General features: G+C 41.7%; 1 protein-coding gene across 8 annotated transcripts in view; it reads left to right on the top strand.

Moving 5' to 3' along the window:
- CACNB2 (calcium voltage-gated channel auxiliary subunit beta 2) overlaps positions 1-15245 on the top strand; it is a 380199-nt gene that overhangs the window by 356606 nt on the left and 8348 nt on the right. For all 8 annotated transcript variants that reach the window (XM_045085008.1, XM_045085009.1, XM_045085007.1 and 5 more), the window contains one exon: positions 6687-6796. In XM_045085008.1, the coding sequence (XP_044940943.1) occupies positions 6687-6796 (110 nt within the window). The remainder of the gene's footprint in view (positions 1-6686; positions 6797-15245) is intronic.

Genomic DNA, 15245 nt, shown 5'->3' with positions numbered 1-15245 from the left:
GTCTCATCCCGGCTTTGTTCAGATCCAACCAGTGACTTCTCATTTTACTCAGCATAAAAATTGAAGTCCCTACAGGGGCCTTTAAGAACCTCTCCGGTCAGACCGTCCACACTCCCCCACCCCCTCCTTACTTCCGACTTCATCTCTTCTACTCTCCCGCTTGCTCATTCTGCTCCTGCCACACTGACTTCCTTGTGGTTCCATGAGTGTCCCAGACAGCCTGGTATATGCCCACCACAGGGCCTTTGCATTTGCAGCTCCCTGTGCGAGGAAGACATTTCCATCAGATACTGTCCTTGGTGTAGGTGCACACAAATACACACTACACTACACACACACACACACACACACACACACGCACACACACACACGCACACACACACACACACACATTCTCTCTCTCCCGTCCTTGACTTTTTCCATAACTCTTTTATATATTCTATTAATGAACTTTGTTGTCATTCTCCCACAGTCAGAATATAAACTCCATGAGGGCAGATTTTTTTTTTTTTTTGCATTTTTTTTTCTATCTGCTATGTGAACTCTTGTGTTCTCAATGCCTGGAACTGTGCTCAGTGGGAACAATACGTGGGTGAGGCTGAATGAACGTCTCCCCATGTGCACCTCCAGCTAAAGAAATGGAGAGATGGGGAAGCCACTCACTGTCTTTGTGGACCTCAGGTGTCAACCATCAGTGGAAACCTTGAGCGGTAAACTACAAAGTAAAGGAATGGGCAGCTCAGCCCATGTGTGTCCAAGGTGCACATGATGTAAAGGGAGGAAGGATGGACACTGACAGGGATGTTACCATCTAAGAAAGGTAGCTAAGATTTCACTCACTTGAATTAGAAAGAGAAAGGTTGGGCCAGTGGATGGGTGTTAAGTGGGTGAAGGAATCAGGGCGTGACACAGCGTCATGTGGAAGGCAAGCTCCTTAGAGATCCTCAAGGCAAGACTCTAGACAAGGAGCAAGTGGTGAGAGAGCCAGAGCTGTCTCTCTTGTGCCATGTCCATTGGCTTGGACGTAATCCTTTTCTTCTCTTCTCCTCCCCCTTCAGCTTGCTTCAGCAAATTTTATTGAACGTGCGCTGTGTGCTGGGCATCGTGAAGAAAACAAGTCAGGCGAGGGTCTTGGCTTCATGGCGCTTGCTTCTAGTTAATTGGAAAGAAGCCTTAAGTCAGAGAATCCGGGGACACTGGGGTCAAAGTTAAGCCAGTTCCTGAAGCATCAAAGCTATGATAGGAGTCTAAAATGGAAACTTCGAAATTTAAGCAAAGGGTAGCATACAGGACTAGTTTGTATGTCTGTAGTTTTTTAAAGATAGATATTTATTTGAGAGGGAGTGTGCACGCAAATAGGGGGAGCAGTGGAGGGGAAGGAGAGGCACAAGCAGACTCCCCAGTGAGCAGAAAGCCCAAGGCGGGGCTTGATCCCAGGACCCTGAGATCATGACCTGAGCCGAAGGCAGACGCTTAACGGACTGAACCACCCAAGCGTCCCTATATTTCTATATTTTTAATAAGACAAATTTGGTGCCTCTACTCTACATTCCTGTCCTTCTCACATCCTAAGGATACAAGTACAATAAATACATAGTATCTGTGGATTTCAGTGTTCTTTTAAATTTCTAAGTATACTGCTTTCTTCCTTGACCATACCTGCTCCTAGAGCCATTTGTAATTCATATCAACTTTTAGCAGGGGAGGCAAGGCCACACGGAAACCTACAGCAGGACAAGGACAGGACTGAAAGAGACAGTAAAAGAAAGAAGAAATTATGTTTCCAGGTGTAAAAAAGACTATATAAACAAGGCCCACATAATCAAATGTTCCTTATTTGACTTTTTTTTTCCCATAATTTTATGAAATATGTTTTAGTTTGTGCCAGGAAAACACAGGGTTTGGCTTGGTCCAAGGCTGTCTGGCACTGGCCACGTGAAAAAGACATACCCCTGATCGGGCTCATTTACCGTTCAGTTCTTTATGCTTGACTCTGTCATTTATCCTAATTTGGGGTTGTCTCCTTGCGCATACACACCCAGAAAATTACTAGACAAAGCACTGTGCTTCCGCTTTCCAAAATGCCAAAGATGGAAAATGAGATGGCATTTCCTTACTATTTAAACCTAGTTAAGTTCTGAATTTGAAAGACCGAATCCAGCCATAGGACATGTCTTGGCCCCCTGTTTGAAAGTGTCGGTCCATCCAGATTGATTTCATTTAAGAACAAATGAACAAAATATCTGAATGTTGTCAGTCTGCTCTTTCTGGCCAGAAGTAATTTCCACGGCTTTCTTAATGCATCTGCCTTGGCTCATTTGACTCAGAGCTCAAGTTCAGCATTCTAGGCTTCAGAGTACCAATTAAAGATCCTCAAAGGAATTAATAGGGCCCATAAGATACACTTAAAAAATCCATGCAAAAAATTTTTAACCCACGGCAAGACATCCAGAGTACCTGAATCATTCAGTGTCTTTGGTTCTGGCAGCAGTAGGGGGAGAAAACTGATCCAAAGTATCAGGTACTTCCATATACATGTAATTTTAAAAGGGAGAAATGAATTACTCTTTCATTATCTATTAAATAAACTAAATTTATTTTTAAAAATTTAAAGCCCAAGGGGAAGAAAATATGAAAGGAAGTGTTGGTGATGAAAAGATTCTTGACGGAAATTCTTTTCTGTTCCTAAACCTAGTTAAGTTCATTTGTTGAAGCCCTGGGGAGTTGTCAGAATCGTGATCCTGGCTGTCAGATCAAGGAATAGATGATAAATCATTACCGTCTTTCTCTTGTGTGCAGTAGAGTAGCCCGTTTACAATCAGACCCATCCTAACCAGCTGTGTCATGTAAACAAAGCAACCTTCACATTCCCCTTGTAGGACATTGACAGGTAAATTAACAAGGAAATTGAGGATGAGAAGGAAAGCTACCACCAGTGATGAATTCGGTTTCCTCCCCAGAGACTGAAAATGTCAGCTCTCGGCACTAAAATGTCTGGAATGGGAACAGAATTGTAGGGATATGTACACTGCTGAATCTTCTGCGAGAGAATCTTATTGGAAATCAGTAATCCTGGGTAACATTACATCACTTTATTTTGTTGTGTAGATCATTTACTTAGATGTGAGACAACTTCTAAACTGGTGGTTATCTAGCCTGGCTGCACATTAGAATCATTGGCAACACTTTAAAAAATAAAACACCAGCCCAACAACAAGGGCTTGGGTTCCGTCTGTGACCAGCTGAAACCACATTTCCAAGGCAGGACCTCCTATAACTGTAAAAGCTGGTATGGCGATCTTGATACATTCTGAGAGGGTTAAGAACCACTACTGTAGGGGCGCCTGGGTGGCTCAGTGTGTTAAAGCCTCTGCCTTTGGCTCAGGTCACGATATCCCAGGGTCCTGGGATCGAGCCCCGCATCAGGCTCTCTGCTCAGCGGGGAGTCTGCTTCCCCCTCTCTCTCTGCCTACCTTTCTACCTACTTGTGATCTCTCTCTCTGTCAAATAAATAAGTAAAATCTTAAAAAAAAAAAAAACCACACTACTCAACTGTATTGTCCCCAGAATTTGGCCCTTAGGATTAAGGATTATCAAGGTCTCCTTTTTGGCAGAACCCCAAGTAGTGACAATTCCCAGAGCATAACTGTAGGAGTTGAAATAGAATAGTGACCCAACTTCGCACAGCCTACAGAGCTAACGCGAGAAGCAGGTCAGTGGATTCTCAGCTGAGCAGTACCACGCACAGAGAGGTCCGAGCATGTGGGAGGAGGACGTATTCAGCTGGCTCCATTTCTTAGTACGTATTATGACTCTCTGGATAATATTCCAATGAGCCGTAGTATACACTGTAATGACTCTGTCTTCTGTGTTTTCCTTGAGATAAGGAATATACCTTTCTACGCTTGCTTTACTTCCTCTGTGTTTGGCATTAACTCAGCCCTGAACCCCCCAGCTGTCGGAACCTCCTCACGGTATCCTGAGATGCATCCTGTTGTCACTCCCTTTGTCTTCTCGAACCTCTGGGAGCGTTCTGGCCATCTCTGGTCTGGACAGTTTCTGTCTTTGATGGGTGCACATTTGTCATTCCAGGACATCCTTCAACATTATTCTGGATATTCCTTTAGCCTTCCTCTTGGGTCGGAGCCCCTTTTCCTTAGATCCATTGATCTGAGGCTTTACCCTGTCCTTTCCGCTGACAGTGTTCTCTGGTAGGTTCCCTAGAAAAGTCTGTAACTTTTTGAGGCCCTGAATGTCTAAAAGTGTCTTTCATCAACCCTCCCATTTCACTGACAGTTAAAATGGCTACCGAATTTATTTTTTAACATTTGATTGATTGATTCATTCATTCATTCATTCGACAGAGAGCAGAAGTAGGCAGAGAGGCAGGCAGAGAGAGAGAGAGAGAGAGAAGCAGGCTCCCTGCTGAGCAAGGAGGCCACCTTGGGCTTGATTCCAAGACCCTGAGATGATGACCTGCGCTGAAGGCAGACATGTAACCATCCGAGCTCCATCTGCCCCCTAATGGCTATAGAACTTTGATTGAAATAATTTCCCTTTAGGATTTTGAGAACTTTCTGCCCCATTCTCTTCTGGCTTCCAATGTTGAGAAGAACAGAAGACTTCCATTTCAGACCCTCAATGTGGGACCTGTATTTATTTATTTGTTTGTTTGTTTGTTTGTTTATTTTAGTTTCTCTTCTTTCATTATTCTCTTTTTTTCCTGAAGTTCTTGTGTTATTTGGAAGTTGAACCTCCCGGGTGGTTCTTTCATTTGTATACTTTTTCTTCTGTGTTCTCTGTCTTTGCCTTTTTTGTTTTACCCTTTAGAGTTTCTTAACTTTATGTCCCAGCTCTCTTTTGAATGTTTCTGTCATTTTTGATTGCCAAAAACTCATTCTGAGTTTCTAAATAGAAATTTGTTATAGTTTCATAGATATAATAATGTTTTAGCTTTCAACTTGAAATACAGCTGACCCTTGAACAACAGGGCTTTGAACTGTGGCTCCTCTTCTAGGAGAGTTTTGTTTTGTTTTCAATAAATATATTGGAAAATTTGGGGGAGGATTTAACAATCTGAAAAATCTTGCCAGTGAACCACCTAGAAATATTGGAAAAATTAAGAAAAACTTATTATTGTAAGAATACAGTGTATAATATATGTAAGATACAGAATATGTATTAATAGACTGTTTAGGTGATTGGTAAGGCTTTCTTCCAGTCAACAGTAAGCTACTAGCAGTTAAGCCCAAAGCTCATGGTGGATTTTGACTACCCAGGATGTCAGTGCCTCTAGCCCACACATTGTTGAAGGAGTCAGCTATATTCTTCATTTATTGATTTTTCTGTCTGGGCTCTCATTTCAGAGGTTTTCCTAAGATGCTCAGTGAACACCACAGTGCTCCAATTTAAAAACGGGACATCACGTAATCACTTGGAAATTGCATACTCGTAGGTGAAGCTTGTTGGCTTGGTGCTTCCCTATAGGACAACCTCACCAGGCCATGTCCATAGGAAACCTCCAGGGTTACTGTTCTGGAGTCTTTTTCCTTGTGGCCTTTTCCCTCAGGTCAGATGTCCCAGGGACAGAGCTTCCCTTTTTTTTTTTTTTTTAAAGATTTTATTTATGTATTTGTATCATGACTTGAGCCAAAGGCAGAGGCTTTAACCCACTGAGCCACCCAGGTGCCCCAAGAGCTTCCGTTTTGATCCCTGGAGTATTATAAGCCTGGCTATCAAAATTGTAAGATGGGCAAGAGGCTGGAGGCTCACCATTTAGAATCCTTTCTTTTCCGTCTAGTGGCCCTGTCCTCACTCTGCCTAGGGTCTCCTGGTCACGGGCCCTGCGTGTGATTGCCTGTAGAGAATAAACTAGCCATCTTCTATCAAACATCCCCTGGCAACTTCATGTAATTAGAGGGGAGGTGGAGGGCTCTAACTCAGAAACAGACTTTTCACCAAACCTTTAGTATCCCTTTTACCATTGCCTTCAAAGGTATTGTGAGGCTTCTGTTTTACCCCCTAGCTTTTCCTATTGTATATTTGGCTCTCTGTGGTCTAAATCATTTTACTGGCAACAGTAAATGCTCTCATTTCTACCACACCTAAAATGCCCCCTAAGCCCTGCAATACCTTACCACCAGACATAATACCCTGTCTTCTCCACAACAGCAATCTTGAGCTTTAGTGATTTTACCAGGTAATGTTCTTATCTATTGCCCATCTCTTCCACTAGACTCTTCTCTCTCTGAGGGAGACCGTGTTTGTCTTGTTCTTACTCATTCTTTGTGCCTATCACAGCACCACACTTCCGATGCGGGGGCTAAGAATACAGATTTTCGGCAGCCTGGGTTCAAGCCCCAGCTTCCCCTTTTAGACGTAGACAGTCTTGGATGAATATTTGGCTAATTTTCTTCATCAGTAAAAGTGGGACTATAAGAAGCCTCTCTGCTAGTGTTGGGATAAGTCAGAGAGATATACAGCGCTTAATACTTGGTAAGCAAACAATAAATGCCGAGTAAGGAGGTTCGGGATAAGCAGAAATGAAGGATTTGGTGCCCTAACATCTTTTCATTTGAAAATACTGTTCACTATGCATTTCAAACTTAAGTCAGTTTGGGGAATGTACTTCTATCCCCTTGTATTCGGCTAATAACCGTCTTCTGTTACTGTTTTCCCCCCAACAGGATATCCATCACAAGGGTCACGGCTGATATCTCGCTTGCCAAGCGCTCCGTGTTAAACAATCCCAGCAAGCATGCAATAATAGAAAGATCCAACACAAGGTCAAGCTTAGGTAAGTCTGTGCACTAGACTTGCGCTTAGGCTATTTAAACATTTCTCTCCGGAGGCTGCCAATGAGAAGATCTGACTAGATGGTAATTCCATGTGTCACAGAGCAGAGAAGAAAAGGACCCACGTTGCCAGTGGCTACTGCTACAGTCTTAGTGATTTCATGCTATGGAAAGATTTGTTATGATAGTTTCAAGTTAAATATTCCACTGGCTGTCAGGATTAATGTTTTGGTTGTGGTGTTCTTTTGTGGGTTTTTGTGGGTTTTTTTTTTTTTTCCGCCAAAGTGAGCTTTGCTGTCTACAGACTAAAAACTCCTGGCTTAGCATTGGTGTTACCATGGGCAAGTTCATGAACTTCTGTAGTGTCTCGTTTCCTCATCTAAGCAACAACAACAAGAGAGAGAGAATATTAACTACCCTGTAGAATTACTGTAAGGATTAAACACAGTATGTTCTCCACGAAGGCTGGCTATTATCCGAAGACCCTCAGTAATGGGATTGTAGCGGGGATGACATCATTTTCAGGATAGTGTTTGTAAGGGGTTGGGACAGTGTTGAAATAAAAAATGAGGTCAATTCCTGGCCATTTTTACTTGATACCAGTATTTTTATTTGTAAAAACAATATAGAGATTTTAGTTAACAATTCTATAGGGTTATGTTTGGATACTGTTTATTAACGTCTACTGATTTGTTGAAATGACATCCTTTGCAGCTATTTTTTCTCTGTGGCATTTACTTGGAGTCTTAGGTTAATTGCAGTTACACAGTAACTTACTGGGTTGTTAGGTTTCTGTTATTACAATTTTTTTTTGAGAATTGTTTGATCTTAGTTCATTTTTTTCCTGTTTATATGTTAAATATGTAAGTCCATTGGGAGGACTGGTCTTTAACATCAACGTTTTTAGCTTACTCTGGAGCATATTATATAAATCATAGAGGAACTAGTACAATAAAACTTTATCTGTTAGTAATGTCTAGAATACCTCATAAAACTCAGTTTTGTTCCTAACAAACCCTCCCTGACTACACTTCATTTTGCTTATAGTAACTTCTTTTCTTATTCTTACATTCTGTGACCCGCATTTTTGATGTTCACGGAAATTGTTAGAAAATGCTCCCTTCAGTGACTCGCCTCCTTAACAATGTCAGTTGTTTACACTCGTACGGTACATCAGTGGCATGGATTTGTTTGCATTTCAAGGCCTTTTGTAACTACCAGCTATATATTATTTTTAAAGGACTGTTCCACGTCATATATTTTATTGAGCATATACTAGACACCGACTGTCTGGGGGTACAAAGATGAATTAGATGAAGGCGCTGCCCCCAAGGAGCTTGGTATAACAGTAAGGCAGAGAAGTTAAGGACCCATTGGAGTAGAAGGTGGTGGGCACAGTGGGCGTGCGTGGAACTGGTTGCCAGAGAGGGTGCCGGCCCCTGAGGAAGGTTTTGCAAGGAGCTAAGCCTGAGCGGTCTTGAAGCCCCACAGGGTTTAGGCAAGACAGAAGGGAAAGAGGTAGAGAGGGTGAAAGGCACTTAAAACTGAGTAACAAGAGGCTTCTAGAAAGCATAGGTTCTTTACCTGAGCTGTGAGTGTATGGTTTAAACCAGAGGGTGAAGGCAGATGACGCCAGAGAGGCAGAGGAGAGATAGTAAGGAATTCAGAGCTTATCCTTAAGGCTATTATAGAGCCAGGTATCGATTTTAGGCATGTATTCGTCCATTTAACAAATACTCGAGTGCCAACCATATGCTGGGCATTACTGTTAAGTGTTGGAGACAGAGAAGTAAAGGACACCACATCCTCACTCTCATAGTTTTTGTTTCATAGGGAACACATGGACAAAAGCTAATAAATGTAGATGTAGAGTCAGTGGTTAAGGAATCTGGGAAGAAAAAGCAGGTTAAGGGGTAGAGAGTAAACTGAGAAGAGTGTGATTTTACATGGGGAAGATGGGAGCCTCTTTGAGGAAAAGACATTGTAGCAAAATGATTTGTTGTGAATTCTTTAGCCTTACAGCTACCTGTGAAAAGACTGTTTTGGGGAGAGGGAGCTGAAGGTGCAAAGGCCCTGTGGCAGGAATATGTGTGATACGTTTTAGGGCTAGTGAGGAAGCCAGTGTTAACAGATGTGGAATGACAAGGGGGGACCAGGAGGTCAGAGAGATTGTGCCTGATCGTCTAGAACTTTATAGGGCTTTTATAGTGGATGTGGTAGAGAGGTGTAGGAAAGCAGACCCTATGACACAATAGGACTTGTGTTTTAGAACTATCGCTGACAGCACCATGGAGAAATGCATGGAAAGGAGAAAGAGCAAAATCAGGGAAAAAGTCAGACTCTCTTAAAGCAGATTCAGGGAAAAACAATGTACTCTGGGCAGAAACTAATAAAACCAGTGCCTTGAGGAGAATCTCTGTCGCAGTGGGCTGGAGATGGGACAAGAATTGGACAGGGAGGTCATTTCGTAGGCTGATCTCATCCCTCAAGGGAGAGGTTCAGAGAGGACTGAAATCAGACAGTGGTACAGGGAATGAGTAGAATGAAAGGAATCCAGAGATAAGCGAGTCCAGTATTGGCAATCTGGAACATGAAGAAACCAACTCCAACATGATCTCTAAGGTTTTCCTTTCGGGAGTCGGGTCATCGATGGTGTTATTCTGGGGAGAAGGGATTGAGGATGGGGGGCTAGAAGGAGTGGGCCGGTCAGGGGGTAAGGAAGACACTGGCCGCCTTTGTGCACAAGTGGAATTCGCAGCGTTCCGGCTCCCCCACCTACCCGGCAGGCGATCACCTGTATGCACAGACCCGGAACTCGGCACCGAGGACAGGACTTAAGATGCAGCCCCTTCTCAATATTCACAGTAGTTACGCTGTCATGGCTCATGTCATGGCCTGAGCCAAAGACAGATGCTTAAGTCTCCATGAATACTGAACAAGCAAATACGGAGTCTGCTCCCAGGGAAACACAGGGGGGAGGTTCCTCTGTAAGTATGAGAACTTGGTTTTTTGTTGAAGATTTCATGTATGTGTTTGACGGAGAGGTCACAAGTAGGCAGAGAGGCAGACAGAGGGAGAGGAGGAAACAGGCCCCCTGCTGAGCAGAGAGCCAGATACGATGCGTGGCTCGATCCCAGGACCCTGAAATCATGACCTGAGCCAAAGGCAGAGGCTTAGCACAATGAGCCACCCAGGCGCCCCAAGGACTTGTATTTTTTATAGCAGCCCCAGGAAACAGGTCATGATAACAGACAGGAGAATGGTCAGGTGATACCCCTTCTGTGTCAGTAACATGCTGAATAATAAGTTATGCGTGTTTTGTGGACTCCACTACATAGGAAACATGTTTATGATCTCACAGTACAAAACTGATACTTGAACTCTCCAGGAATGTATGTATATGTGGGTATGCTATACCTTAAGATTCTTCTACATTTAGTAAAGGTTAAATATGAGAGGATCTACCTCAAATCTAACAAAGGAGATCAGTTTTAGCATTTACATCTTTTACAAAAGGATGGAAGGTCCAGTACAGTGAAGACGAATTTGATAGGTAAAAATTTGCTTTAGAAAACTTCTGTTACATAAACAGAAGTAGAGTATGTTGCCTTTGGAGTTCATTTTGCTGATGTACCACTGTATGATAGAAAGGAAAAGAAAACCCTGAAAAATTTCAAGCTTTAAGTACATCTTCTGTACTGCTTTAGGTTGGTACGGAACTTCTCTGCATGGACACGTGGCTTTATTTGTACTCCTAAGACTCATTCATTTATTTGTACTCCTAAGGCTCATTTTGTCCCCTTTGCAATACTGGTCAAGCATCACAATTTAAGATATCTACATTAGCTATGCCAATGGTAAGGAATGCAAATAAAGAACATTACAGTCTTAGAAATAAAAATATTACTTGAATGTTAATAGTTATGGGGGTGGGTATCCAGTTAATTGCCAATTCCAAGTTCAGACTTTTAAAAACAATATATTTAGATAATGATAGTACTGCTTTCTAAGAGGAGTCACCTTAGAGTTTCTCAAACTGCACAACTTCTTCAAAAGTATGGTTTGGTTTTACCCTAAGCACCTTCCCAGAGACAAATCAATTAGGGGAATACAGTACATCCTTGTACATGTTTGTACTCAGAGATGTGAGTATAGGGCCTATGTGTACAACTTGAGAGCAAAAATCGTGTGCTGAAAGTGGGAAAATATTGAGCAAATATACAAGAGTTAAGGAAGCACAGGTGGGTTTCGCTGTGCACGTGGCAACAGTTGCAGCTGGTGGCATACAGGGAGTAAGGAAAGGCATTCACCTTGGGTGTTAGCAACCCAGGTGGAGAGATCACAGTGTTGCCAACCTGGTAAATATTCTTAACCCAACTGAAGAGCTAGCTTAGGTCATTTATTTTGTCACTTATCGTGTGATGGAACTGTTCTCTCTGAACTGTCGTGCTGGATGCATGAAACAACACATATGATAAAATCCCGGACAGCTCAACAGACACACCTACGGGGATACAGGAGAACTGGAGAAATCTGGAGAGGATTGGTGGGTCATAGTCATATTTTGGTTGTGATACTGCATGATAGTTTTGCAAGAGGTTTCCATTGGGGAACACTGGGCCAATGGTACAAGGGCTCTCTGTGTTTTTCTTACAACTGCATGTGAATGTATCATTATCTCAATGAAAGGGTCAACTAAGCAGAGTTCGTCACTTGGGTGATAGCACCAGGGACTTGAGAACCGGGATGGCAAACTTGAGAGCGTTCAGTTCCGTGGTTCTTGAAGTGTGTTCTCCAGATCAACAGCGTCAGTATCATGGGCCATTAAGGGATGACTGTTCTAAGACCCCAGCCTGACCTACTGCAGCAGAAACTCTAGAGGTGGGGCCCTGATAGCCTGTTTGAATAAGCCCGCCACGTGATTCTACTAGCTGGCAAAAATGTGAGGACAACCAGCCTTGTTCATCAGGCCCATCTCTGTATAGCAAACAATCTAAGAGCCAGGGTCACGTGGGTGGCTCAGTTGGTTACGCAGCTACTTTGGCGCAGGTCAGGATCCCAGGGTCCTAGGATGGAGTCCCATGGCAGGCTTCATGCTCAGGGGGTATCTACTGCTCCCCCTCCCTCTACCCCTCCCCCTACTTGGGTGTGTGTTCTCTCTTTCTTAAATCTTTAAAAAAAAAAAAAATCTGAGAACCACAGGAAATGAATAGCTCTGTGTAGTTACACTTTATACTAAGGTGTAAAACGAAGACTAGACACGGGGGTCTTGACTAGCAGTCCAGATTTTTTTCCCAGGAGGCAGTGCCATCTGGCAGTGATGCCGATTGCATGTACTTGACCATCTGCCTTCTCTTCGGAAGAACGGAGAGCAAAGGGCTGATGATAGAAAGCTATAAAATTAGCCTTGCAGATGAACGTGGAATTTATGTGACTAGTTGATCTTTTGAATCTAATTTCTTTCCTCCTTTTGACCTATTGCCAGTGTAGCTGTCTTAAGACATTAGCACAGTCTTTGTTCCACAACACACTGATGCCCCAGTTCCAGCACTCTCTCTTCCCAAAGGAGTAGTTAACGTTGTCTGCATACATTTTGGTAGTCAAATTTGTTATTTAATTGGCTCATTCTTTCAACAGAATTTGAGTGCCAACTATGTACCAGGCACTGTACTGTGAGGGAAGGAAGAGAACTCATTATGTATTGCTCTGTCATTCCACTGCCTGCTGGGAACATTCTCAATCCTGTCATCGAAACTCAGTGGGATAATTGTTAATAGAAGTAGGTACAAAGCAATACAGTAGACTCCTGAATGACGGGGGTTTGAGGCACCAAGCCCCACACTGAAAATCTAGGTAGAACTTCTGACTCCCCCAAAACTGAACTACGAATAGCCTACTGCTGTCCCTAAGCCTTACTGATAACATGAACAGTTGATAAGCACATATTTTGTATGTTAGATATACTGTATACTGCCTTCTCAGAATAAAGTAAGCTACAGAAGAAAATTATTACCGAAATCCTAAGAGAAAATACATTGACAGTGCTTGAAAAGCACTTACTGAAAAAGATCTTATTGATCTTTTTTTTAAAGATCTGCTTCTAAGGGAGGGACCCACAGAGTTCAAAGCCGCATTTGTTGCTCAAGAGTCAACTGTACTTGACTCTTGACATTCATTACTTACTAGGGGTCAGACACTGTAATTAGGAACATAGGTAGAACTTACTGAGCTTGAGAAAAGGAAAAGGTGCTTAGAGGAGGCTTTAGAGATTTTCTTTTGGGGGACAAATAAGGCATTTGTCAGAATTAAGAGTTTTCTGCTTTTAGTGATTATGAAAATGGCACTGCAGTTATCCTTCAGTAACTAGATACTAGAATAATATCACAGTTTCGTTATTAACCAACCACTTAGATATTCCTATATAGCACAATGAAAGTAACAATCTCATTCCGTTTTTATTTCCAAGGATTGTTCAATTGCAGAAACTTCTACACAAAGTAACTTTCTCTTCTTTCTTGTCTTGGAGAAAACATTATGATTGTCCTTGGGTGTTGTTTTTAGATGTCAGATATAAATTTTCATTTTACTGGTGCCAGTTTTAACTCCACAGGTAGAGACAGTAGGATATGGACGGATGAGTTAGGCCTGCCCATTTCAAGATGCAGAGTGTGTGCATCCTTTCACTGGGTAGGATGACTCTGATGGACCAAAATGACTTCAAGACCATTTTTCAATTTCAGGAAAGCATGCCAAGGAAGTCTTTGGCATTTTTTTTTTTTTGAGATAAATTCTAAGTGTGATGGACTCTGTCAAAAGAAAATCTCTAGTACCAGATATATTGCTTGCCTCTCTCCCTTTTTTTTTAATTGAAGTGTAATTAACATGCCGTGTTATATTGGTTTCAGATGTACAATATAATGACTCAACCGATATACACATTTCTCAGTGTTCATCAAGATATGCATACTCTTAATCCCCCTTATGTTTCACATTTTCCTCCACTTCACTCCCCTCTGGCAACCACCGGTTCTGTGTATTTGTAAGTCTTTTTTTTGGGGGGGGGGGGTCTCTTTCTTTGCTCCTGTTTCTTAAATCCCATGTAAGTGAAACCCTATGCTATTTGTCTTCCTCTCATTCCACCTAGTGTTAAATCCATGTTGTTGCAAATAGCGAGATCTCATTTTCCATGGCTAATAGTCCATTACTTAGAGATGTACCACAATTTTATTACCCATTCATCTATCATTGGACACTTGGGTTGCTTCCATATTATGGCTATTATAAATAATGCTGCAATAAACACAGGGATGCATGTGTCTTTTCAACTCAGTGGTTTTGTTTTCTTTGGGTAAATACCCAGTATGGAATTACTGGATCACAGGTTAATTTTATTTTTAATTTTTTGAGGAAAAATCCATACTGTTTTCTACAAAGGCACCAATGTGGATTCCCAACAACAGTGCCCAGTGATTCCCTTTGTTCCGTATCCTCACCAACACTTATTTTTGCTTTTTTGATACTAGCTTTTCTAACAAGTATGAAGTGATACGTCATTGTGGCTTTGATCTGCATTTCCCTGATGGCTATTGATCTCTTCATGTGTCTGCTGGCTACCTGTATGTTTTCTTTGGAAAAATGTCTATTCAGTCTTTCTGCCCATTTTTTAAATCAGGCAGTTTTCTTGCTATTCAGTTTTCTGAGTTCTATATTTTGAATATCAGACATGTGATTTGCAAATATTTTCTCCTTCTTGATAGGCTGCCTTTTCATTTTGTTGATAATTCCTTTTGCTGTGCAGAAGGTTTTTAGTTTAAGGGAGTCTCTTTTGTTGATTTTGGTTTTAGTTGTGTTTGCTTTTGGTGTCAAATCCAAAAAGTCATCAACAAAACTGATGTCAAGGAGCTTACCACCTATGTTTTCTTCTAGGAGTTCTATGGTTTCAGGTCTTAGATTTAAGTCTTTAATCCATTTTGAATTAATTTTTGTATATGGGGAAAGGTAGTGGTCCCACTTCATTCATTTGCATATGGCTATCCAGTTTTCCCAATACCACTTATTAAAGAGACTATACTTTCCCCACTGTATATTCTTGGCTCCCTGGTCATAAATTAACTGTCTATGCATGGGTTTATTTCTGGGTTCTCTATTCTGTTCTATTGATTTATGTGTCTTTTTTTAATGCCAATACCACAGTTTTACTATAATATCATAATATAGTTTAAAATCCGGAAGCATGATGCTTCCAGCTTTATTTTTCTCTCTCAAGATTAAGTTGGCTTATCAGAGTCTTTTGTGGTCTTTTGTGGTTCCACACAAATTTTAGGATAGTTCTGTTTCCATGATAAAGCCATTTTAATTTTGACAGGGATTGCATTGAATCTATAGATTGCTTTGGGAAGAAGGGAAGTTTTAACAGTGTTCAAGTCCGTAAGCATGAAATATTCTCTCCAT

This window comes from Mustela putorius, unplaced genomic scaffold, assembly GCF_011764305.1.
Source record: "Mustela putorius furo isolate JIRA1106 unplaced genomic scaffold, ASM1176430v1.1 tig00000827_pilon_pilon_pilon, whole genome shotgun sequence".
In the NCBI taxonomy this organism is placed as follows: domain Eukaryota; kingdom Metazoa; phylum Chordata; class Mammalia; order Carnivora; family Mustelidae; genus Mustela; species Mustela putorius.
The sequence above is the reverse complement of the archived record's forward strand: the minus strand, read 5'-3'. Positions and strand labels throughout refer to the sequence as shown.